This window comes from Malaya genurostris, chromosome 1, assembly GCF_030247185.1.
Source record: "Malaya genurostris strain Urasoe2022 chromosome 1, Malgen_1.1, whole genome shotgun sequence".
Lineage (NCBI taxonomy): Eukaryota > Metazoa > Arthropoda > Insecta > Diptera > Culicidae > Malaya > Malaya genurostris.
In genome coordinates this window covers 35,869,024-35,893,141 of record NC_080570.1, presented here as the reverse complement: position 1 = coordinate 35,893,141, position 24,118 = coordinate 35,869,024, and the positions used below count along the sequence as shown (strand labels likewise).

At 36.4% G+C, this 24,118-nt stretch overlaps 1 protein-coding gene across 1 annotated transcript in view; it reads right to left on the bottom strand.

Annotated features, from left to right (window-relative positions):
• LOC131437050 (uncharacterized) overlaps positions 1-24,118 on the bottom strand; it is a 173,181-nt gene that overhangs the window by 46,595 nt on the left and 102,468 nt on the right. The window contains exon 3 of the mRNA XM_058606101.1: positions 20,403-20,733. Within this exon, the coding sequence (XP_058462084.1) occupies positions 20,403-20,634 (232 nt within the window). The 5' untranslated portion in view covers positions 20,635-20,733. The remainder of the gene's footprint in view (positions 1-20,402; positions 20,734-24,118) is intronic.

Here is a 24,118-nt window from a genome sequence, read left to right as displayed (position 1 = left end):
ATGATTTCCGGGGAAACGACTTTCGGTGAAATTGTTTTTTGTGAGGAAGAAATAGCTTTCAGGAAAATGATTTTGTGTGAAATGTCTTTTAAAGAAGCCAAAGACGAAAGAGCTTTCAGAGAAGCAGTTTCGGCGAAATGGCGTTTGGACAAACGACTTTCTGTGGAATGGCTTTCAAGTTAACTGTTTTCTACGAAATTTCCTTCAGAGAGAAACATTTCGATGAATTGACTCTTAAAGGATGGATTTTCTTCGTAATGTTTTCCAGAGAAACGACTTTCTGTGCAAAGACTTTAAGAGAACCGTAGCGAAATGCATTTTAGAGCATTTCTCAAAATGGTTTTCAGAAAAAAAAACGACTTTCAGCGAAACGTTTTTCCAGTGTATCGTCTTCTGAAGAAATGACGCAGAATACTGGTTCTCTGTGAAATGGATTTCAAAAAAGTAGATTCCTGCGAAATAGCTTCCAGCAAAGTGTCGAAATGGTTTTCAATTTTCGGTGGAATGACTTTTAGAGTAGTGACTTACTTCGAAACGGCTTTCACAAAAACGGCTTTCGGTCAAATAAGTTTCAGAGAAGCGGCTTTCGATGACACTATTTTTAGAGAAATGCATTGCTTCAGAATAACTTTTTGACAAACAATTTCCGGCGAAATGGTTTTTAGATAAACACTTTTCAGCGAAACGGAACGGAAAGCTTATAGCAAAGAGGCTTCCAGATTGACTGCGAGACACGACTTTCTGTTAAATAGCTTTTTGGCAAGAGTGACTTTTAGCAAAATTACATTCAGAGAAACGGCTTTTGAAGAGACGAATTCTCTGAAGAAGCGTTTTTCGGTGAAATGGCATTCGAAGAAACATCTCCAGAGAAAGGAAACTCCCGGCGAAAAAGCTTTTAGGGAAGCGATTAGCTACTCAAATGATTTTCAGAGAGGCTGTATAGCTTTTAGAAAACGACTTTCGACAACATAACTTTCAGCGAAGCACTTTTCGGTGAAATGACTCCCAGAGAAACGGCCTTTTTGGCGAAACCGTTTTCAGAGAAACGGCTTTCGGTGAAATATTTTCCAGGCTTTTGGCGAAACATATTTCAATGAAACGGATTTCTCAAAAACACATTCGGCGAAACGGTTTTCCATTTTCCTGAAGAGATGACACAGAAAACTGAATATCTATGAAACGCAGAACGCAGTTTTCAGGTGAAATAACTTTCAGGCTTTCGATGGAACTACAATCAGAATAATGAATTTCTTCAAAATAATTTTCTGAGAAACTATTTTTCCGCTGAATTATTTAAAAAAACTACAAGGATCAGCCCCATGGGGTTGTTCGAGCCGTTGATGTGGAACAAGGCAACAAAAATTTCCAATGATTGTCATTTTCAATTAATCGTCACACTTTTGAATCCGCAAATGCGCAAGAGTCTGCTTAGATTGATCCTTATTAGGAATCAACACCGAACACGCGAACCCAGAATATAGACTCTATTTATCGTGATTTGTATTTGTTTCATAGCCGACGAAATTACATTAATAGCCCAAATGTATACAATTAAATGTTTGTACATGCTTGCGATACAGATATCGATATTTAAGCTTCTCTTCACCAAGCTTCTGTTCAAGTTTTGTATGCAAGCAGTTATTTTTATAACGTTTCTCTACCATTACTACCATTTTGCGATTTCGGTTTAAGCGATAAAATATTTCTCATTATCAATCGAGTTCATCTTATATAAATTAGAAATTAGTTTTATGCACTCAAAATTTACCCTGGGGTAGTTGTCAATTTCTCAGGCGAAACGACATAACATGGGATTTCATCCAATCTTGCATGACACAAGATCAGAGCATACCAATAAAAGCTTCAAATCGTTTATGGCACTTTTTGTCTTGCTGTGTAGCAACAACCTACCTCTAGCAAGCTACGCATAAGACTGAAACGTTAGCTATAATTTCGCTTCTATTTGTAGATTCGCGTGCTTCCAACAGCTTTGCTTTTGCTTCGATTGACCAATCAGAGCGCTGCTTTCCCTTTGATATATCGCTTACTTTTTGCAGCCAAAATAGGACACTGCTAGCTATTAATCCTTATTTCAATGATATAAAATTAAAAATACATGGCTATGAACATTCAAATCAATACGTAGAAATATTTCCAATCAAATAATATTAATAATTGATACAAAATTGACCATAATAATATTAATAATTGATACAAAATTGACCGAGCTGTAATTGTTCAAAACCTGACCACATTTCTACGTGTATTTTTCTTGAGTCTCAAGTTTACACCGCTATATAGAAAACAAAAATGTGTTTCACATTAAAAAAACTCGAACGTCTTTTAGAGAAACGGACTACGACGAAATAGCTTTCCGGGAAGCGACTTTGACGGAAAGGCTTTCAGAAATGCAGCTTTCAGTGACTGATGACCCAGAGAAACGACTTTCTAGGAAATAGCTTTTTGACGAGATAGTTTTTAGAAAAGCAATTTTTAGCGGAAGGACGTACAGAGAAACGAATTTCTAGAAAAGTCATTCGGGAATTCGAGTTTCTGCGGAATAGTTCTCACGAATGACTCAGGTAAATTGTTTTTCGGTGAAATAGCTTTCAGAAAAGTTACATTCGAGGGAATGGCTTTCAGAGAAACAACTTCCTCTAAAAATAAGTTCCAGCGAAACGGCATTCGGTGAGCTAGCTTTCGGATAGGTGGCTTTCGAAAAAAACAACTTTCCGTGAAATGGATTTCGGATATATGACTTACCGCGAAACGGTATTCAGAAAAACGGTTTTCAGCGAACGCAACTTTCAGAGAAGCGACTTTCGATGAAACTTCTTTCAGAGAATGAATTTTTTCAAAATAATTTTCTGGGAAACAATTTTCTGTGAAACGGTTTTTAGAAAAACACCTTTCGGTGAAAAGGCTCTCATCGAAACGGCTCACGACGAAACAGCTTTCCAAGAAGCGAAAAAAAAAACGGTTACAAACAGTAAAACTGTTTTGGGAGACGGTTTCCGGCGAAATAGTTTTCAGAGAAACAAATTTCGGTGAAATTGCTTTTGGAGAAACGACTTTTGGCGAAATGGCTTTCAGCGAAACGGCTTAGATGCAATAGCAGTCACAGAAGCGGCTTTAGCAAAATGGTATTTAGAGACTTTCGGTCAGATTGACTTTCAGAGAAAGAATTTGCTTCGAAATTTTAAATTTTAATGAAATTGTTTTGCATAAAATAACAATCGATGAAATGACTTTCTGCGTAATAGTTATCGGAGAAACGGTTTTCGGGGAAAAAGCTTTCAGAGAAACGGCTCTCGGTGAAACAACAGAGAAGCAGATTCGACGTAATGGTTTTCAGAGAAACGGATTTTTTATCAAAAACTTTTCAGCGAAAAAGTTTTTTTCAACGGCTTACAATGGAACAGTTTTCGATGATTCGCTCTCCGAAACCAGCTGTTCTGCGTTCTCGGAAAGCCAGCGTTTAAAAACCCGTAATATGGTCTGAGATGGTCAGATGAGTTTTTGGTAAAATACCCCAATTACACCCAAGTCGAGAAATTGGGAATCACTCTTTCAATTAAGTGATCGCGAAGTTATCATCTTATATTTACTCAAAACTGATAGAACGAACAATTTTCTATACTTTGAGTTTCGCCTTCGATTTGTCAGTACTAAACAGTTTATGTTGAACGTTTCATTTGCACCGAAGTGCAAAATTTTTACTGTCGTGCCGAACGTAAACGAGTTTCGGCTTAAACTGGCCGATTCGGGTGATGGTCATTTAGGGGTTAACCTATTTTATGCATAGGGCACATTACCGATTTCTATACTGAAGCGGTCAGCTTACGCCGAAACTCGTTTACGTTCGGCACGACAGTAAAGACTTTGCACTTCGGTGCAAATAAAAAAAGTGTTCTGTAAGTAGCAGAAACTTTATGTCTGCCTAGCGGTTTATGTTGCACTGCTAGGTTACAACATAAACTATTATGTACTGACGAGTCGAAGACGAAACAAAAAGTATAGAAATCGGTTATGTCTCCTAGGCATAAAATAGGTTAACCCTTAGGAACAATTTTTTGATAATCCGCGAAGAGTTATTTGTGAAAACAGCGTTCGATCAAGATTAAAACGAATAATAACGGTCCCAAGTGACTTCCCTGAGGAGCACCGCCAGGTATTTCTACTAGTGGTTTTGAGCTTGTATTATCTTACCTTTGACAGATGCAGATCATATTGGTCATTATTTTCGAGAGTTTACTGATGACCCACCGCGTGTATTAAAGATTAGAATATTATCAAGAATGAGGAGATGATGCCATGGTGGGGTAATAAATTACGGCAAATTACAGTATACTTGACATGTAGTGAAAAAAAACCGCTGGAAGAGAAGCCAGTAACTCAAAAGAAAACCGGAAAGGAATCGTTGATATTGTAGAAAAGAGTAGAAGCATGAAAAAATGTGACAAAGCAGTGCTCATCATTTTCTCGAATTTGTGAATTTAATCCGAATTCGAATTCTGGTTCCAGAGCTGTGATTCGCGGTAAAATTTTCATTCGAACCCTTTTCTTTCGATTATCTGGTCTTGAGGAATGATGATCAACCAAAAACCCGATTGGGTCCATGTCCGTCAATTGTCGAAAAATAATTCTGGAAGTAACACCCAAAAAAGGGTCTACACAAAGTCAAAGGCCAAATTCACTGAAACCGTGTAACATTTTGTACTCATTCTATGTTTCGCTTATTGATTCATTGTAGCTCCAAATTGACATTGTACCACAAGCGAAGTAACGCTTCGGCCCAACTACTAACGGACACACGACAATACGCCTATCAGCACGCTCACAGCCAGCCAATTGAGACAAACAAAACAAGGTCACCGTTTCTGGTTTAGCGATGCCAAGAAATTAACCTAAGCAGGCGCTGTCACGAACAGGGTGGTTGGTACGGGTAAGGTCTTACAATATCCAACACAAGCAAAACGCGGTTGGATGAGAACGTGTGTGAAGAAACAATGCGAGTTCTGTGAATTCGTCGCCGATAATGATTGGGTGGTTGGTCCGTCCGTAGCACGCAACCAAGTTGTCCGTAACCAAGGCAAGGCACTCTACACCGTCGGCTTCTCGGTGCTTCGGGCTGTGTGAGGTGGGTGGGAGAGCGAGACAAAAAAGCGAAAGTTTCCAACACGTTTTCGCTTCGGTTTTCCCCTCGACTGTGGCCCGCAAATCACGTCATAAATATTCATGCTTGCAAATTGGCTTAGGATATTTTAGCAAATGCTAGAGCTCAGATCCGAATGGTGATGGTCAGCGTTACGATTATGGGTGCTCACGTTGCCGAGAGTGCCGAGTTTGGATCTTCCGAAGCTTTCGAAATTCGGATAGTTCGTCTTTCGGAATCAATGTCAAAAGTTTCAACGAACGAAAAAAAAAATACAACGAGCCAATGTACTGTAACCTATAATTGTAGCAGTTTCCAACTGACCAATTTCGGAATTAATAAACGTAATGGCACACGGTCCGCTTCCCCACCCCTTTTGGTCCTCTTCGGTAATAAAAAAAACAGGTGGACCTAGGCACGCTACGTCAAGCATGCAAGTCATATTTTTATTTACGGTTTCGAGTTGGGCACGGCGGCACTGTTATTTGAACATCACACTCTGAATGCATCGGTGGATCGAAGCAGGCTTTGGCGCGCATTTGTTGAGTCCCAATCGACACACATATTATGAAATACTGTTTATGTGATTGTGGGAGTGAAATATCGGAACATTGTTGCTTGTTGCCTATTAGCTATTAGCAATGTTTCAAAATGTTCACTCAAAGTTTATGACTAACATTAACTTACGGTTCCTGCAATTAAAGGAATGCCCATTCGGCCATAAAACGGCATGTGAAGAACTTTTCGTTGAGCGATTCGAAACTTTTTTTCTAATGGTTTGTAGGCCAAATTATCGTACTTCAATCGAACTTCTGCTTTCTAAACAAAGTTGCGAGACTATTTTTTCCTGCTCATTTAGAACATAGGATAGCCGAACTGGAAGTAAGCAGCCAGAAGCAAAATATAAGTAGAAATAATCAAAATAGAAGTAAATGACGAAAATTGATGTACGAGTTAATAATGACAAACAAATATGTCATTCACTTTTAAAATTTTAAGCATTTTTTATGATAAAACTATACAGATAAAGAGAAAATTATTTTTTACCCATAAAGAGAAATAAAAATGTTCTTACACATTTAAATTTTATTGCTGAATCTTGGCATAAAAGCGCTGCGCCTTTTGATGATGGACAAGTTGGAATTGCGCAAAAAAAAACATGAAAAATTGCTCTGTTTCATTTAACTGAAATGATAGCGGTATAGTAGTTTTTTTTAGAAAGTTTGATGCTTAGTGGCTAATAGTCTACAAGTTTCCTTGGGAACTCCGTTCTGAGGTTCATGAAAATCAATCTATATTAAAGAAGTACAATGCAATGGTAGGTCAACAAAACGTTAACGTGGTATCATTCATTTGTGCTTATTTTTAATCAATTCCAATTAGGGTAAGGGCTCCCTATTTTATATCATTTGTAAGGACGTTGCCTTAAAAGCCTGATTCAGCCACCAAAATCACTACGATTTTTTCATATTTCTGCTTAATTCGCCTTGCTCCACATTGGGAATTGATTCACATTCCTTGTAAATTAAAATAATAATTAAAAAATCTGCTAAAAACACTTCTGATATGTTCACTACTGTGCTCCTAATTTCACTTCAAAGGTTTTATATTCATCCTATCGTTGGTCCTTTATTCATCCCATAAATTAGCAATGGCGACAGCAATCAAAACCAAAATATTGCACTATTACACTCTCAGGTTCAAAATGTCAGAATTTTCGTTAAAAAGGACCTAATGCCAACTATGACACAACACACGATATTTAAAAAAAACAGTTAGGAATCATTTCGACGTTTAAAATTTTTTGGATAGTTTTTATTACCTTTCGTTTCAAATTTAAAATTTTACTCTGCAGTTAATTTGGAGAACTTAAAAAACAAAAAAAAAATTGTTTTTATTTAGGCATTAGCCCTTCTTAAAACAAAATGTAGAACCAGAGATGCCATTCATACAGATTTATTTGTATTGTATAGATTTTTTTGTTCGCGTTCGTTAAATCAGATTGAAGATTTTCTAAATTTAATAAAGATTTGTAAAGGTTCATAAAAAGTGAGACGTAAAACGTTAGACTTTTCTCTCTGAGTATCTATTAGTATTTGATTGCAGTACTTCTTTAAAAGTTTATTAATCAACGGACAAATCACATGTTAAAATGGAAATCTTTTGTGCAAATGTTTGATGATGAACACTGATAAACGCTTCTATTAAAATTTAAAACAAATTTGAATTTGAATTTGATTCATTTTATTAGTGAAAACAGATAGAGAAGAACATATTTTCTATGAAAATATCTGGCATCTCTGTGCACAGCCGATGAAACACACATATTTAACAGTGTTATGGTGACGTATAGCGGAAAGAAACCAGTGCTACTAGATTTACCACAATGGTTATTTGATTAGTATTTAACACGCTCTATTTGGTAATATTATTTATATATAAATATCAATGATGTTTTTTTTTTTTAAATAATTATTTATTGGAATATGAGTTAAAATTAAATTATTAAGATTCAAATTGGGTGTTCAGCCACAAGTGGTGACTTTTCAGCCCTATTATATATATATGATTTGGTTATTACCATGAGGACATTATTTGCTTCCGCAATTCTGAGATTTTTGTGTAGGGAAAATTCTAAACCTACTTGTATTGTGTAATGGGGAAAAGGAACTTATATACTAACTTACTAACTAATACAGAGAGCGAATCGATTCAATTGAAGATTGCATCGATTTTTGTCGGAATTTGCTTATAATATTATGTGACATTACATCTAATGGTTCTATATTTGTGAGTCTGTGTAACTCATTTGTACTAAACCAGGGAGGACGCTTCAAAATCATTTTCAGAATTTTATTCTGTATCCTTTGAAGCATTTTCTTCCTGGTGGAACAACAACTTGACCAAATTGGAACTGCATAAAGCATGGCTGGTCTGAAAATTTGTTTATAAATTAACAATTTGTTTTTTAGACAGAGCTTAGAATTTCTGTTTATAAGAGGATATAAACATTTAATATATTTATTAGACTTTGTCTGGATTCCTTCAATGTGATCCTTGAAAGTGAGTTTTTTGTCATACGTTAAACCTAAGTATTTAGCTTGATCAGACCATGTCAATTCCAAGCCATTCAATTTTAGAATGTGATTATTGTTTGGTTTGAGAAATAAAGCTCTTGGCTTATGAGGAAAGATAATTAATTGCGTTTTTGCTGCATTTGGTTTAATTTTCCATTTTGACAGATAATCACTGAAAATATTTAAACTTCTTTGTAGGCGACTGCAGATTACTCTTAGATTTCTACCTGTGGCTAACAGACTTGTGTCGTCACAGAATAGCGATTTCTGACAACCAACGGGTAGATTTGGAAGATCAGAAGTGAAAATATTATACAAGATTGGAGCTACACTCGAACCCTGCGGAACACCGGCTCGTACGGGTAGCAATTCAGATTTACAATTCTGATAGCTAACCTGAAGAGTACGACCAGTTAAATAATTTTGAATCATTTTGATCAAATAAATAGGAAACTGGAAATCAGACATTTTTGCTATTAAACCTTTGTGCCAAACACTGTCGAATGCTTTTTCTATGTCTAGAAGAGCAACTCCAGTGGATAACCCAGAAGATTTATTTGATTTCATCATGTTCGTTACTCTGACAAGTTGATGAGTAGTTGAATGTTCATGACGAAATCCAAACTGCTCTGGTAAAAAAATTGAATTCTCATTTATATGAGTCATCATTCTCAACAAGATAATTTTTTCAAAAAGTTTACTGATAGAAGAAAGTAAGCTAATTGGTCGATAACTTGATGTTTCTGCTGGGTTTTTATCAGGTTTCAGGATAGGAATTACTTTAGCGTTTTTCCATCTTTTTGGGAAGTAAGCTAATGAAAAACACTTGTTGAAAATTTTAACCAGGAGTCTCAAGGCAACATCGGGAAGATTTTTAATAAGAATATTAAAAATTCCATCATTACCAGGAGCCTTCATGTTTTTGAGTTTCCTAATAATTGATTTAATTTCATCAAAATTCGTCTCAATAATGTCATCGTGTGATAACACTTGGGTTGAAATATGATCATATTTCAGTGAGACTTCATTTTCAATAGGACTCATAACGTTCAAATTAAAATTGTGGACACTCTCGAACTGCTGAGCAAGTTTTTGAGCTTTTTCGCTATTTGTAAGAAGTATTTGATTTCCTTCCTTGAGAGCAGGAATTGGTTTCTGAGGTTTCTTAAGAACCTTAGAAAGTTTCCAGAAAGGTTTAGAATATGGTTTAATTTGTTCAACTTCTTTAGCGAAATTTTCATTTCGCAAAAGAGTAAATCTATGTTTAATTTCTTTTTGTAAATCATTAACTATGTTTTTCATAGCAGGATCACGAGAACGTTGATATTGTCGGCGACGAACATTCTTCAACCGAATGAGCAGTTGAAGATTGTCATCGATGATAGGAGAATTTAATTTAGTTTGAGCTTTGGGAACTGAAAGATTTCTAGCTTCGATAATATAATGATTCAAATTATCTATTGCTGTGTCGATGTCCGCAGAATTTTCTAAAACAGTTTCATGATCCACATGATTTTCAATGTGAGATCTGTAATCCAACCAATTAGCTCTATGATAGTTGAAAATAGAACTAATTGGATTAATTATAGCTTCGTTGGAAAGTCTGAATGTTACTGGAAGATGATCTGAGTCAAAGTCAGCATGTGTAATCGGTTCACTACAAATGTGACTTTGATCTGTTAGAACCAGATCAATTGTAGACGGGTTTTTCACTGAAGAGAAACAAGTCGGATTACTGGGATGAAGAACTGTGAAGTAACCAGCTGAGAGTTGATTATGAAGTATTTTACCATTACTGTTATTTTGCCTACAATTCCACTGGACATGCTTAGCATTTAAGTCCCCTATTACGAAAAATTTCGATCGATATCTTGTAAGTTTTTGCAAATCGCCTTTAAAGAAATTTAATTGTTCGCCGGTGCATTGGAATGGCAAATATGCTCCAGCGATGAAATAAATTCCATGAATGGTTTCAACTTCGATTCCCAAGCTTTCAATAACTTTAGTATTGAAAGAAGGTAAAATTCGATGTTTAATTTGCCGTTGGACAAAAATGGCAACTCCACCACCCATTCCAGTAAACCTGTCAAATCGATGAACCACATAATGTGGATTACTTTTCAATTTGACATTTGGTTTAAGAAAAGTTTCTGTCACAATGGCAATATGGATTTTGTGAACTTCGAGAAAATTATAAAATTCATCTTCACTCGATTTCAAAGATCGAGCATTCCAATTTAAAATATTCAAATATTTATTTAACATCACTGTTAAATTTTAAATTCATTATAATATTATTTGCAAATTGCCATCCGATTTGAAATGCTTCAAAAAGAGATGAAGTCGAATTCATTTGGATGATCATTTGAAAAAGTTGATCTTGTAGGTAGATCATTTTATTTTCAGTTATATCGCCTAAATCTACTTCATTTAAAGAAGCGAATGGCATTGAAGGAATATTGGTAGGTAGACTGCCATTAGAAGAAGGTGATTTGGCCGGTCTACCTATTAATAAATTGTTTTCGTTAGAATTATTTACATTAGAAGAAATAGGTGGTAGCTTTCTACCTAATATACCAGCATAACTGACATTAGAAGAAGATGATGACGAGGTCGATCTACCTGTCAATAAATTGTTTTCGTTAGAAGACGAATTGGCAGGCGTACCTGTTTTTTGTTTTAAATTCGAAGAAATAGGTGCCTTAGAAAAATTAGGCGTGGCATTTGTAACGGCCTTTTGATTTTCAGGTATGTTCTGTAAATTTAAGGTCGTTGATTTGACTTGTTGTCTAAGCGAACGAGCATTTAAAATTTTTTCCCTGACAGGACATTTCAAATAATTGGATTTATGATTTCCATTGCAATTTGAACATGAAAATTTATCAGTGGTTTCATTCACTGGACAAACGTCTTTCGAATGCGATTTACCACAATTCAAACACCGTATATCCATATGACAATTTTTGGTTCCATGACCGAAGCCTTGGCAACGACGACATTGCGTTAAGTTTGCAATACGATTATGCCGTTTATAATGTTCCCAATTAATTTTAATGTGGGAAATGAAACGTACTTTTTCTAAAGTTTTCAAATTGTTTACATCACTTCGATTGAAGTGTATTAGGTAAAGTTCATGCGAAATTCCAGAGCGTGGTTTAGAAGTACCATTCGCTCTTTTTTTCATAAGTATTACTTGGGAAGGGGCAAAACCAAGCAATTATTTTAGTTCATTTTTAATTTCATCTTATCAATGATATAATTAAACTAATGTCACGGATACCAAAAAATACTTGTTGATGATAATTTAAAGAAGAAAAAATAATTTTTTGTTTATAACATTATTAGAAAACACGGCAACCTTGCGATACGAAATTAGATGAAAACAAAGCGCAATCAAGTGAATTAAGTGCAAATTTTCATCTCATATTTTTCATTGCTTTTATTGCTTATCAGGTAATTTCAGAAGTCTTTAATCGTTGAATAAACAAGTGGAAAGTGAACATTACTAACTATAAAGTCATCCAACATTGAATAGTGGTGTAATTATGTGAAATAATGATCATGTTTTGAGACAAATCGATTAGTAAATATACAGAAACATGATGAATTGTAAAACTTCAGACGAAAGTGGTTCCTAAATCAAAAAGCGAGTTTATTTCAAATGAAAAAGCGATCGTTGAAGGTTTTTTAACTATTTTTTTCGATTGGAAAGTGTGGCAAAACCTAGAATAAATGTTTTAAAACGTTCCACAGTTTTGTTCAGGTACGTTTAAAGATATTATTTATGTTCAAAGTTATGAGGTGAAGGAATGAGATGGAAATTGGCGCTGAGATGAAATAGGGAGCGCTTACCCTATAATATTGCAGGAATCGGCGAAATGGCCCTTTCCGCAAAATGACCTTGATCCAACTTTGTCGAAGTTACTTAGCCCCTATGTTGACTCTGAGCTAAAATAATATTTACATCTCACTTTTAGGGAGATTAATTCCATAGATAAAATTTTCCAAAAGATTGTGCCTATCATTCTGAGCAGCTTGCTGAAGATACTGTACAGCAAAAACCACGTTTTAATGAGTTATCAATTAAGAGCGTGAAATTGGACGTTTGAACCACTGTGCAGTGGACTTCACAGCAGTTCAAAGGTGACAAGTGAAGAAAATTAAGTAAAATTAATGCAATCAATCGTAACTCATTTACTTCTGAGACATCAGATAGGATACTGTGGGTGAAGCGTAAACTTTGCGTCTGCTTAGCGGTTCAAATTGAACTCCTAGGTGTCAATGGCAGTTGAATTTGAACTGCTGAAACACTGATAAGACAAAGGCGAAATGTGAAGATAATTGAATGAAATATGTGCATTTTACACCAGCCAGTTACTTTGTAACCTAAATCACCCCTGTATGTCAGCATTTTAAATTTCAGGACAAAATATATTGGAATTGGCGGCTATGCTTAGAACAGAACTTACTTTAGGAAAATTTATTTCTTTTGAGCTATCAAAATCATATTTCCGTATTTCATTGAAAATTTTTATTAAAAGACAATTCGTTCTGGATTGACATGGATCAGGGTCATTTCACCGAATGACATTTCGCCGAATGGGCCACTTCGCCGAATGGGCCACTTCGCCGAAAGTCATTTCGCCGGAAGGGTCATTTCGCCGATTCCTGCAATTGTCTTATTATAATTGGATAATAAACACAAATGAATGATAATACGTTAACGCCCGTTTTTTTTACCTACAATTGTGCTTCTTAAATAATGATTGATTCATGAGCCTCAGGACGGAGTTCTCAAGGAAACTTTTTGATTATTAGTCACTAAGCATCAAAGCAATTGCGTAGGTGTATCTACCAAGTAAATGTACGTGGTATTTTCCGTCTACTAAGAGAAAAAATATCTAATGCGGCTTCACCACATCGATTTGATTCGTGTGCTGTCCGATTTCGCTCCCGCTCGTTTGGACCTAACTAAACCAAAGAAACCTAGCTTTGAGTAGACCGGGCAAACGAGGCGGTTACAGGTTCGTATGCAAGAGGCCACCGCTTCCGACGGCGAAATGGCTTTCGGCGAAATAACCCGCACCCATTGACATTACCCATCGGGTTACCATTCACCTTAGAAACTGGAATTACACATGACACGTAAATCGAAACCATAAAATCGAAAGATGAGATACTAAGACAATTCATCGAAGCTTACGAAGGATATCTGGGATGGAACTGTTGAATATAAACTATCATTTGTATACGAATAATATTAAAAAGCATATATTGGCAAGACGTTAATACCAATATATAGACCAACATTCCCTGTCGCTAATGTAAATAACCTTAAACGGAAAATAAATACATTGCATTCAAACTACAGGAACGAGTAAAAACAAACGTCAATTCTAAAAGTTCGGGAACGGGAGTTAACAATATACATTATCCCACACCGTGGGTGTTTGGTTCATTGCAACTCCTATGTTCAAATAATTTTAATTTATTAAAATTAATTGGTTGGTAGAGCACTTCCACGGCACAGTAAAGGTTGCGTGTTCGTGTCCCGCATCTGCTTATTCTTTTTTATAAATTTTCACCATTTTACTCATCTATTTCCCCTTAGGTCTGTTTCTTATTGACAGTGATTAAAGCTATAGGAACAGCTCAAGACAGTGTCGAGTGTCTTAACACAAATCAAATTTTTAGTATGTAATTAATATTCCTACAAATTGAAACAGTTCCCAGCCAAATCTAGGAGAATCATTTCGAAAACTAAGCTAACGATCAATTCACCCTTTAAACCATTTATAATAATGAGGGTGTCATCTGAAGTCTGAAAATAAAGCTATGTGAAATTTCATGACTTTTTGATTTGTCAGAAAAAAGTTACAGCCAATTGAGGTGGTTACTGAAGAAAACTTCAAACAAGTCCACAAATTGATTAATTGAAAATTGAAATAGCGTGATATAGCTGAGGCCGTAAAATTATAGGAGGGTGGGTTTTGGCCATGTTTACATGTAATAAATCAGATTTTTTGCGTCGATATGTAACAATGGATGAAACATGGATGGACTACGTCCGAGGTATCCAAAAAACAGTCAGCTGGGAAAATTATGGCTGCAGTAATTTGAGATGCATATGGTTCAATCATCATCGACCAAAACAATGCACCGATTCACACGTCGATGGCAAAAAAGCGAAGTCTTGGTATATTGACATTTGACCTTCTGTTTCAACAGACTTCGCAGCCGATTTAGAATGTCTCGAACCATTGCATGGGTGGTCTTACGATTCGACTGACACTACGAATCCTTCCCGGTCGAGGCTCGAACATACGAAAACTGGTTTGTAAGACCAGCCAAGCCATTGCATTATTGATTCACACACCCACCGATTTTTGTTATCGACTTAATCGAACTGAACGGTATTCCGTTTCCAACTGGAAAACTGGTTTCCCAACAATCTGAGAAATGCATAAGTAAAATTTTCAACACTTTGATGGCTCCAACTACGGGACTAAAAATGGAAGCAGCGGATGAAAAAGAAAACCACTTAATTTTTACTTCCATTTATTCGGACTCATTGCCATTGTTCGAACTGCATGCAAGTGTTTTAATCACAGCGAAAAATTAAAATTACTTACATGTGAGGCGGTTACCAGAATGCAACGAAGTGAAACATAAAAAGAACATCGCCCCAATCGGGACCTAATTAATCACAACGGTCAAATTTGCTGCAGTTTACAGTGATCACTGTTCACAGCATTTAAGGACAGAATTTCACTATTTTTTCGTTTCGTTGGAAACCGTTGCACCAAATGGATCGTTTCGCCGAAAGACGATTCATCAAATGAGTTCTTTCGGCGAATGGGTTCAAAAACTTCATATATTTACTTACTCTTCCCAATATAGATCCGTTTTAGTAAAATTTCATTAAATTCGACGAAATGACCCTCATTGAAATAGCTCTTTCAGTGGAATTGTTTTCGACGAAATGGTTTCCGATAGAATCCCGACAGCCACTCGTTTACGCCCGAGACATCAGGAAGGATATTAAGATATTATATCTTACAAGTGTTAAATAAATAGTGTAAACTTTGCGTCTGTTTAGCAGTTCAATTTGAACTGCTTTAAGCGCATAAAAATGCATGAACCGTCAGGATCTAGTGAAATCCCGAAAAAAAAATTCAAGTCGACTTTCTGTGGCATCTGGAAAAAATATTGTTTTTTCAAGATAACAACGACGTTCCATGCCTTTCATAACCTTTTGTCATCATATAAAAATGTGACTGATTTCCACAAACTTAGGTTCAAATCAAAGGCCTTATGGTCCCATACAAAGCTTTAGAATTTCATCCGAATGCAACTTTTCAATGTAAAAAAAAACTTTTTTTAGTCAACCTATATTTTTAAAAATATCACTAGATGATTCTGTGAAGAAATTTTTTTTCCAATCTTGAATAAAATAAGATTTTTTTTTGGGTATAAACTAGCACAACCTTTTCAATTTGTAAACAGTTATGTCATGGTAATAAGAATTTTTCTTTATTTTGCATCGTCGCACTAAATGATTAAACACACTTTACCCTATAGTTCTGGAACCGGAAGTCGGATTCGGATGAAATTAAACAGCAACCTACGAGACTATAGGAACTTTTATTTGAGCCTGTTTGTGGAAATCGATCATATCATCTCTGAGGAAATTGAGTGAGACTCGTTTTAAACTTTCTGACCACTGAAAAATATACATTTTAATTTGGCAACCCTGACAACGCTATACGAAATCGAACAAGGCATGCTTCGAACGGAGCAAAGTCGCTCGTACCGTCGCGTACTAATTTTGCATCGTCATTTTGAATATCGATTTGAATATTTTGACACTCATCGTCCTATAATTTCGGAACCGGAAGTCGAATCTTGATGAAATTGCACAGTATATCAAAAGACAATGAGAGCTTTAATTTGAATCATGATTCGTGAAAACCGGCTTAACGGTTGCTGAGAAATCGAAGTTAGTTCCGTTTTTGGAGATTTTCTTCACTATTATCGGTGCTTTTGGAAGCGTAAACCGGGGACTAGTAGTCTTAAAGTAGTTTTATATATTCACTAACTAACAAGATCTACCAACTAGATGAATTTAGTTTTATACAAATGTGCACCTCGTTTCGCCATCGCTTGTGATAAAATACTCATGAAATTGAAAATTTTCACTAATCGCACTGGTGATACTGGAACTGGAATGGGATCTGGATTTTAAATCATTTTAAGACCTTTTATTTGCTTTCTAATTTGTGAAAATCGGCTAAGAAATTTCCGAGAAAATTGAATGCGCATATTTTTTAATAAGTTTGCACATATTTCTTTGTAATTCCGGAACCGGAAGAATCTAAATGAAATTCAAGAAAATTGTATGAGGCCGTAAGACCTTTCAGTTGAATCCAAGTTTGTGGAAATTGGACTAATTTATTTCCTTTTTTTAAATCATATCACCCTGTAATTCCGGAACCGGAAGTCGTATTCAAATAAAACTCAGGCACTTTGTATGGGACCTTAAGACCTTTCATCTAAATCTAAGTTTGCGAAAATCGGTTCAGCCATCTCTGAGAAAATTGAGTGACATTATTTGTCACATACACACACTGTTGTTATGCGAATTTTTAAAGTTTTGTGTTTTTTCTGAATTTTCAAAGTTTCTTATGCGCCGCATATGTGAAGACGAGTGTAATTGTAATCTTCGACTGAAAGTATAAAAAAATTTCTCAAAAGGAATTTTTATTAAAGATTTGAAGTTAGAATATTTTCTGCAAGGTTTTTTTTTTCAGTGTAGAAAACTATCGTACTTAACAACAACAAAATATCTGGTCGACTATCAAATTTTAAATAACAGTTAAAATAATTCGCGAGGTGGTCCACCGCCTCAAGTAATTTTATTGCAAATTTTCATTCTCACTATTCCTATCGTCAGTCATTTTTCAGTCTGTCTTCCATTGCGTGCTGACAATTGATATTGATATTAGAAGAAAAAACTGCTGGTGAGATGGATATTTGAATATTAACTTAGATGATGTTCACAGCTGCTAATTTCAGCTACTTTGGATAATTCTTTCAACGATCATTCCATTTTCGAATGTTGCTAAAAAAGTGGCATCAATGTTGCTTAAACTTCGGAAGTCAATTGTAAATGAATTCTTGCAATTCCCAGAAACAGGTTTCGACGTTGAAGAATTTGTCCAGCACGGTGGTTGGTTTACTGTGAGATCGAACAAGTTTCGATGGCGAGCACCGTAATTAAAGCACCACTTTGACGGATGGGTTGATGCACGAAGCCCACGGTGCAATTCGAGACGAATGGGCACCGCAGCAAGAGAGAGAGAGAGAAAAACAGTACAGGTGCGTAATGTCAGAGACATAACTGGATGTCGTGAATATGAATAAAACTGGCACCCTTACTTATACTTCCGAATATAAATTAGTTGATCGATAGTGTGAATTGTGCAAGTTTTGCCCTTTTACACTACTAGAATTTGAAACGATACACCTAAACTACAGTACAGATTAGTTACATTAAACATTCTGACACACAAATATTACGAATGCTTCTTTCGCTTGCGGTAACAAGCTTTGTATTTCGCTTGGAGATTCTTCGATCGCACCATAATCAACACGATGACGACAGCCAAATTCGAAATGAATGGCTTCTGAGTCGGTGCTATGCATTTTATATAGCAAATCTGCAGAAAGTTTACTACAAACTACAACTGGTTGAAAATTGGGCCGTATACAATATAGTGCAGTAAAATTTCGCATAATTCTTTGGGTATAAAATTATGGTTCTAAATGGCACCTTAGAGAATTTTGATGTCGATTATTTCATTTCGGATTTCAATATTTTAGTAAAAGATACTATCAAAATGCTGTACGGGATTAATTTTTGGCATCGCAGAAGAGCCAAATAGTATAATTTTCTAAGATATTAAACACTGATTGGATATAAACGATTTTAAACACTGTTTTAGAACTGTGAAAATTACAAAAAACTGATCAAATTATCTTAGATTTGTACTACACTGATAATTTTATTTCAGATTTACAAAGAAGCAATCTTTATAGTTCTTTAGGTAACATTTAGAGCCATTGGAAGGGCTGATTTTGCAGAATGTTCCACATTGTCCATTTTCCGTTGTATTTTGCTCCAATGCAAACGACCACCAACAGGTGGCTCTGCGACCTGAGCGTTTGAGGTTTTGTACAACGCTAAAGTTCTGTTCTTGTTACTAGCGACTGCTCCACCTGACGACCGAAATCCAAATGAAAGCATTGACGACTGCTGCCCGCGACGGTTGAAGTCCAAATGAAGCACGACCTAAGTGTTTGAGGCCTTATAACACGCGAAAGGCTTGCTTTCATTGCCAACTGCTCCACTGGCAGACTGAAGTCCAAACGAGAGTTGCGGCCTGAGCGTTTGAGAAAGAAAGTGCACTCTCCGAAGCTGCTGGTTGACTAAATCATTCCCACGACGTCCGCTTCCTTCCAACGCACAAGAAGAAATGATCGATTTTCGACCACGGTTCTTCTTTTATACGCAGTCAGTTGAAGATATGTGCTTGACTATCTCAAAATCGTCGTCCTTGCGCGAAAAATCCAAGCGAAAGTAAAGAGTTTTCCGCGTTGTTTTCAAATTTTCAGAAAATTTAATTTTTGAGTTGTTTGTGGTTATCTCACCTTGTTCAAAATATTATCCCAAATTCCTGATCATATTTTTGATGAAATGGTGAAAAAATTATGTTGCTACCATTAATACATGTCGAGATATTCACGATTAAGTTCTGCCCATTCTTCCATATGGCTAATTTTGAAAAGGCACCCCATAGTAAAGTAAGTCGTATTCACGACAAAAAGCGTTGTAAATAAATTTCATTTGTCAATTGCATTTCGGGGTGCGCGCATTTTTACTGCAACCCCTCCACCTCTTGATCACCTCTTCATCCGGTAGGTAGATGTTGCTAAATGTTCAGTGCCTTCGATTGATGGTCGACCGTTTTTTTTTCATTGCTTCTTTTTTCTCTCTCTCGTGTTTTGTTTTATTGCAACTTTTCGTGCAGTCAACGGGGATGCCAATTTTCGCCCAACGCGCGATGTCCGATGACTAATGGCAAGTCACCGCACCAGAGATAACACAATGAAAATTCCACACCTTTCGAAGTGAGGTTAAGAGTCGTACTGTGCAGCAAATGATTTTATAATAAACCAAGTCACAACCATCATCGTTGTCACCGCAAACACATTTGCTGTCATCATTCGAAAAGTTGTTCTGCCGGTAGGACTCATTGGTATTCCGTTCGCAATCGTTTAATCGGTTAGGTTTATGTGACAGAACTCGTAACTCGTGTGCTTGAAGACTCTCGGGGGCCACTGAAGCGATCAATTGTTTGTTGCGCTGCCCGTTTATACATTTTTATTTTTAATTGACCAGACTTCGTAACTGAGGATGTATCTAATTCGGAATAGACGTTTGTCTCAAGGTTATCGCCACCCATTGTGACCAGTCATAAACGAATTAATTCTAATAATTAATTTGAGCCCCTTTAGACAATGTGAAACTTGATTAGGTGTTTTGAAAAAAAAAGAAACAATTGTTTTTGACGACCCTGAATTCAACCGGATATGAAAGTTGCTTAGAATTTTAAATTGATTGATTCGTTCGTAGATTCATTGAATCAAACTACAGAAACTTATACTATAAACTTATAAGAAACTATAAACTTATAAAACCGATACACTGAAGAAGGATGCAAATAGCATTCCGAAATACGTATCTGTATTATAACGTTTGATACACTTTCGGAAAAATAGTGACTGTGAAAATAGTGACTTTGTGAGAGTGTAATGACGTGATATAACATAGTGGAATTCAACGGTACAACAACAGTACTATTAGAAACTACAGAAGCTTGTGAAAAATTTTCCCGGTTGCTACGATTGCCTGTCAATCGCAGATAACTGTCATCACCACCATCATCTTCTACGTTTCAGCAGCAATTCAAAACACTCGCAATCTCAGTTCCATAGTGCAGCGATTAATTACTTTGACGAGTGATTAATTGCTTTTCCATTGCCAAGAGTTTGTGGAGTCTGTGTGTGGCTGTGTGTGCCCCGTCACCATGGATTCTGTCGATACTCACCACTACTACTACTATCTTCTAATGGTGTACTACTGCAAGCGACGACCTGCGTGCCCAGCAGTCCAACAACCAACAGCAACAGCATGGACCTCCGCCGAATTCTGCTGCAATGGATGCTGTAGCTGCTGCTGCAGTCATTGTCGGATTCGTCGCCATGTCTCCTGCTGCTGCTGCAAAATCGCACCAGCTTCTTACTGCTGCATCCGTCCACCAATCGATTCATTTCTCGCATCTTCTTTCATAGGACCAACCTGGACTGGACTTGGCTCGGTTTGGTCGTACGAACAAAGCCCCTGCACGGTACGTTTGACCAGCCGACGAGGAGGGGGTTCTGAAATTGAGATGAATTGAAATTTGATTACTGATTCATAGAAGTGAGAAAAAAATTACACAAAACTTTGTTTGAAATGGAAGAAAAAAATAGCTAATCTAAAAACGTCCGGAAAAGATTGTGCGGGATTTTTAAATAACACTTTACACAATAAATCGTGTAACTGGCACACAGATGGCGCTAGAATTTTTTAATCCATATGACGTTTATTAAGTACCAACTTTTAAAAGACTGTGTGTGAAATTTCATGACATTTCGATTATTCAGAAAAAGTGACAGCCATTCAAGTGAAGCTTCTTTTGTCATTTCCGAAACTATGGATTCGAAACAATTTCGTGCGGTAATTTGTCGTGGCTTCTTGATGAAAAATGCTGTACAAGCTCAGCAATGGCTTCAAAAGTGTAATCCAGACTCTGCTTCAGCCAAAAGAATAATTTTTTATTGGTTTACTAAATTTAAACGTAGTCGTACAGAAAGCGATGATAATGGCGAACGTTCTGGTTATCCAATAGAGGTCTAAAAAAAAAATCTAAAATTGGTTATATAAAAGGTGATTTTTTTGAGGTTAGGATTTTCATGCATTAGTATTTGCTCAGATTTTTTGAGGTTATGATTTTCATGCATTATTATTTGCTCAGTATGCTCTGACATTTCATCATAAATAGACTTACTAACGAGCAGCGCTTGCAAATCAGTGAATGGGCCCTAGAAAAGTTGGCAGAAAATCCGCTTTTTTATCGACAAATTTTGTTCAGCGATGAGGCTCATTTCTGGTTGAATGGCTACGTAAATAAGCAAAATTGCCGCATTTGGAGTGAAGAGCAACCAGAAGCCGTTCAAGAACTGCCCATGCATCCCGAAAAATGCACTGTTTGGTGTGGTTTGTACGCTGGTGGAATCATTGGACCGTATTTTTTCAAAGATGCTGTTGGACGCAACGTTACAGTGAATGGCGATCGCTATCGTTCGATGCTAACAAACTTTTTGTTGCCAAAAATGGAAGAACTGAACTTGGTTGACATGTGGTTTCAACAAGATGGCGCTACACAGCTCGCGATTCTATGGCCATTTTGAGGGAAAACTTCGGAGAACAATTCATCTCAAGAAATGGACCGGTAAGTTGGCCACCAAGATCATGCGATTTGACGCCTTTAGACTATTTTTTGTGGGGCTACGTCAAGTCTAAAGTCTACAGAAATAAGCCAGTAACTATTCCAGCTTTGGAAGACAACATTTCCGAAGAAATTCGGGCTATTCCGGCCGAAATGCTCGAAAAAGTTGCCCAAAATTGGACTTTCCGAATGGACCACCTAAGACGCAGCCGCGGTCAACATTTAAATGAAATTATCTTCAAAAAGTAAATGTCATGTACCAATCTAACGTTTAAAATAAAGAACCGATGAGATTTTGCAAATTTTATGCGTTTTATTGTTTAAAAAAGCTCTCAAGCTCTTAAAAAATCACCCTGTATAATCGTAAATTGAAATTCTGTTCGATAACTGTGGCCGCAATAATATCAATAGGCAGTGTTTGGCTATGTTGACAAGTAATAAATCAGATTTTTCTTGTGTCGATATGTGACAATGGATGAAACATGGACCCATTACTTCACTACATCATCTGAGTGAACTGCAACTGTCGAACGAACGTCCGAAGCGTCCAAAGACACAACAGTCTGTTGAGAAGGTGATGGTTTCAGTATTTTGAGATGCACGTAATATAATCTTCATCGGATGTCTTGAGAAAAGGAAAGCAATCAACAGCAAATACTACACAGCGTTGTAAGATCATTTGAATGCAAAAATCGATGGAAAACGGTCTCACCACTGTTTCACTAAGTCAATACACCAGTTCACAAGTCAATGGTAACGATGGTTAAATTGAACCAATTAACACATGGATCAATAAGTCCCGAGACTAACAATGGAAACAACATTTTTTTTGCAAAATTTTTTTTATTCATCAACATAATCACCTTTTAGGGTGATACAATGGTTCCAACGTTTTTCCAATTTTTCAATACCATGTTTATAAAAAACTTTATCTTTCGCTTCAAAATAAGCTTCAGTTTCAGCGATGAACTCCTCATTTGAGCGAAATCTTTTTCCCTGGAGCATTTTTTAAGATGAGCAAAGAGCCAGTAGCCACTGGGGGCTAAATCTGGCGAGTATGGGGGGTGGGGAAGCAGATCAAAGCCCAATTCGTTCAATTTCGCCATTGTTTTCATCGACTTGTGGCAGGGTTCATTTTGTTCCATCGAAAGCAATCGCGGCACCCACTTGGAAAAAACCTTTTTCATGCTCAATTTTTCATGAAGGATAGTAAATACACTTCCATATGATATCTGTGTCATCTCAGCAATCTCACGGAGCTTCACTTTACGATCTTTCATTATAATTTTTGTCACTTCACTCACATTTTCCGGTGTAACGGCTTCCACAGGTCTACCCGAGCGTTCCGCGTCATTTGTGTCGGTACGACCACGTTTAAACACGGCGAACCACCGACAAATCGTTGCTTTTGATGGACAAGAGTCCGGATAATATTTTTCAATTCATTGTTTCGTTTGCACGGTGTTTTTACCCATTATCAAAACACAAAACTCGGTTTTTTCCATTTTTTAAACAAACTACAAAACGACTTTACTCCAACCTCGATAACTCAGCTGTTTCTGGTCGGATCGACTTAAAATTTTGACCGGTTTCAAGCAAAGGTTAGTACTCTAGAAAGACGTGGTTACTGGTTTACTACGAGCGCCATCTCCGTTTTCGTCTCGGGACTTATTGATCCATGTGTTACACCACGAATTGTTTCCTCATCCACCGTATAGACTAGATCTGGCCCTCATTTACTACCGGCTGTTCGCTGAAATCTGTTTACAAGCTCTTGATTATATTGTTCTTGAATTGATGAATAAAAATCGATTTCTTGCAAAAAAAAAAAATAAAGTGTTTTCCTTAGTTAGTCACGCGACTTATTGAGTGATGTGTGAGCTCACATTGTTAAGCACGGAAAGACCGAAATCAGCATTTTTGCGAAAAAATTAGTAGATTTTCTGATTTTAGTTAGTTATTTTTTGAGACAACTAAAAAAATCTTACTTTTGTTAATTTAGGGTTTTTAATTCTAATTCCCTTAATAATAGTAAAATATTTGATGAAATGGCTATTTTTTTAGTTGAATTCACCAATTAAACGTGCTGTCATTTCTTAGCTAAGGCACACTTCATTTCCATTCAACTAATTTTTTAGTTGAATTAGAGAAATAAAACGTTGTTTTCAACCAACATAAATAGTTGAATTGGTTTCTGCAATTTGCAGCTATATGACGCTCTGTCACCGATAAAAACGTTAACACCGTAATGACTACTAGCCACTAGATGGCAC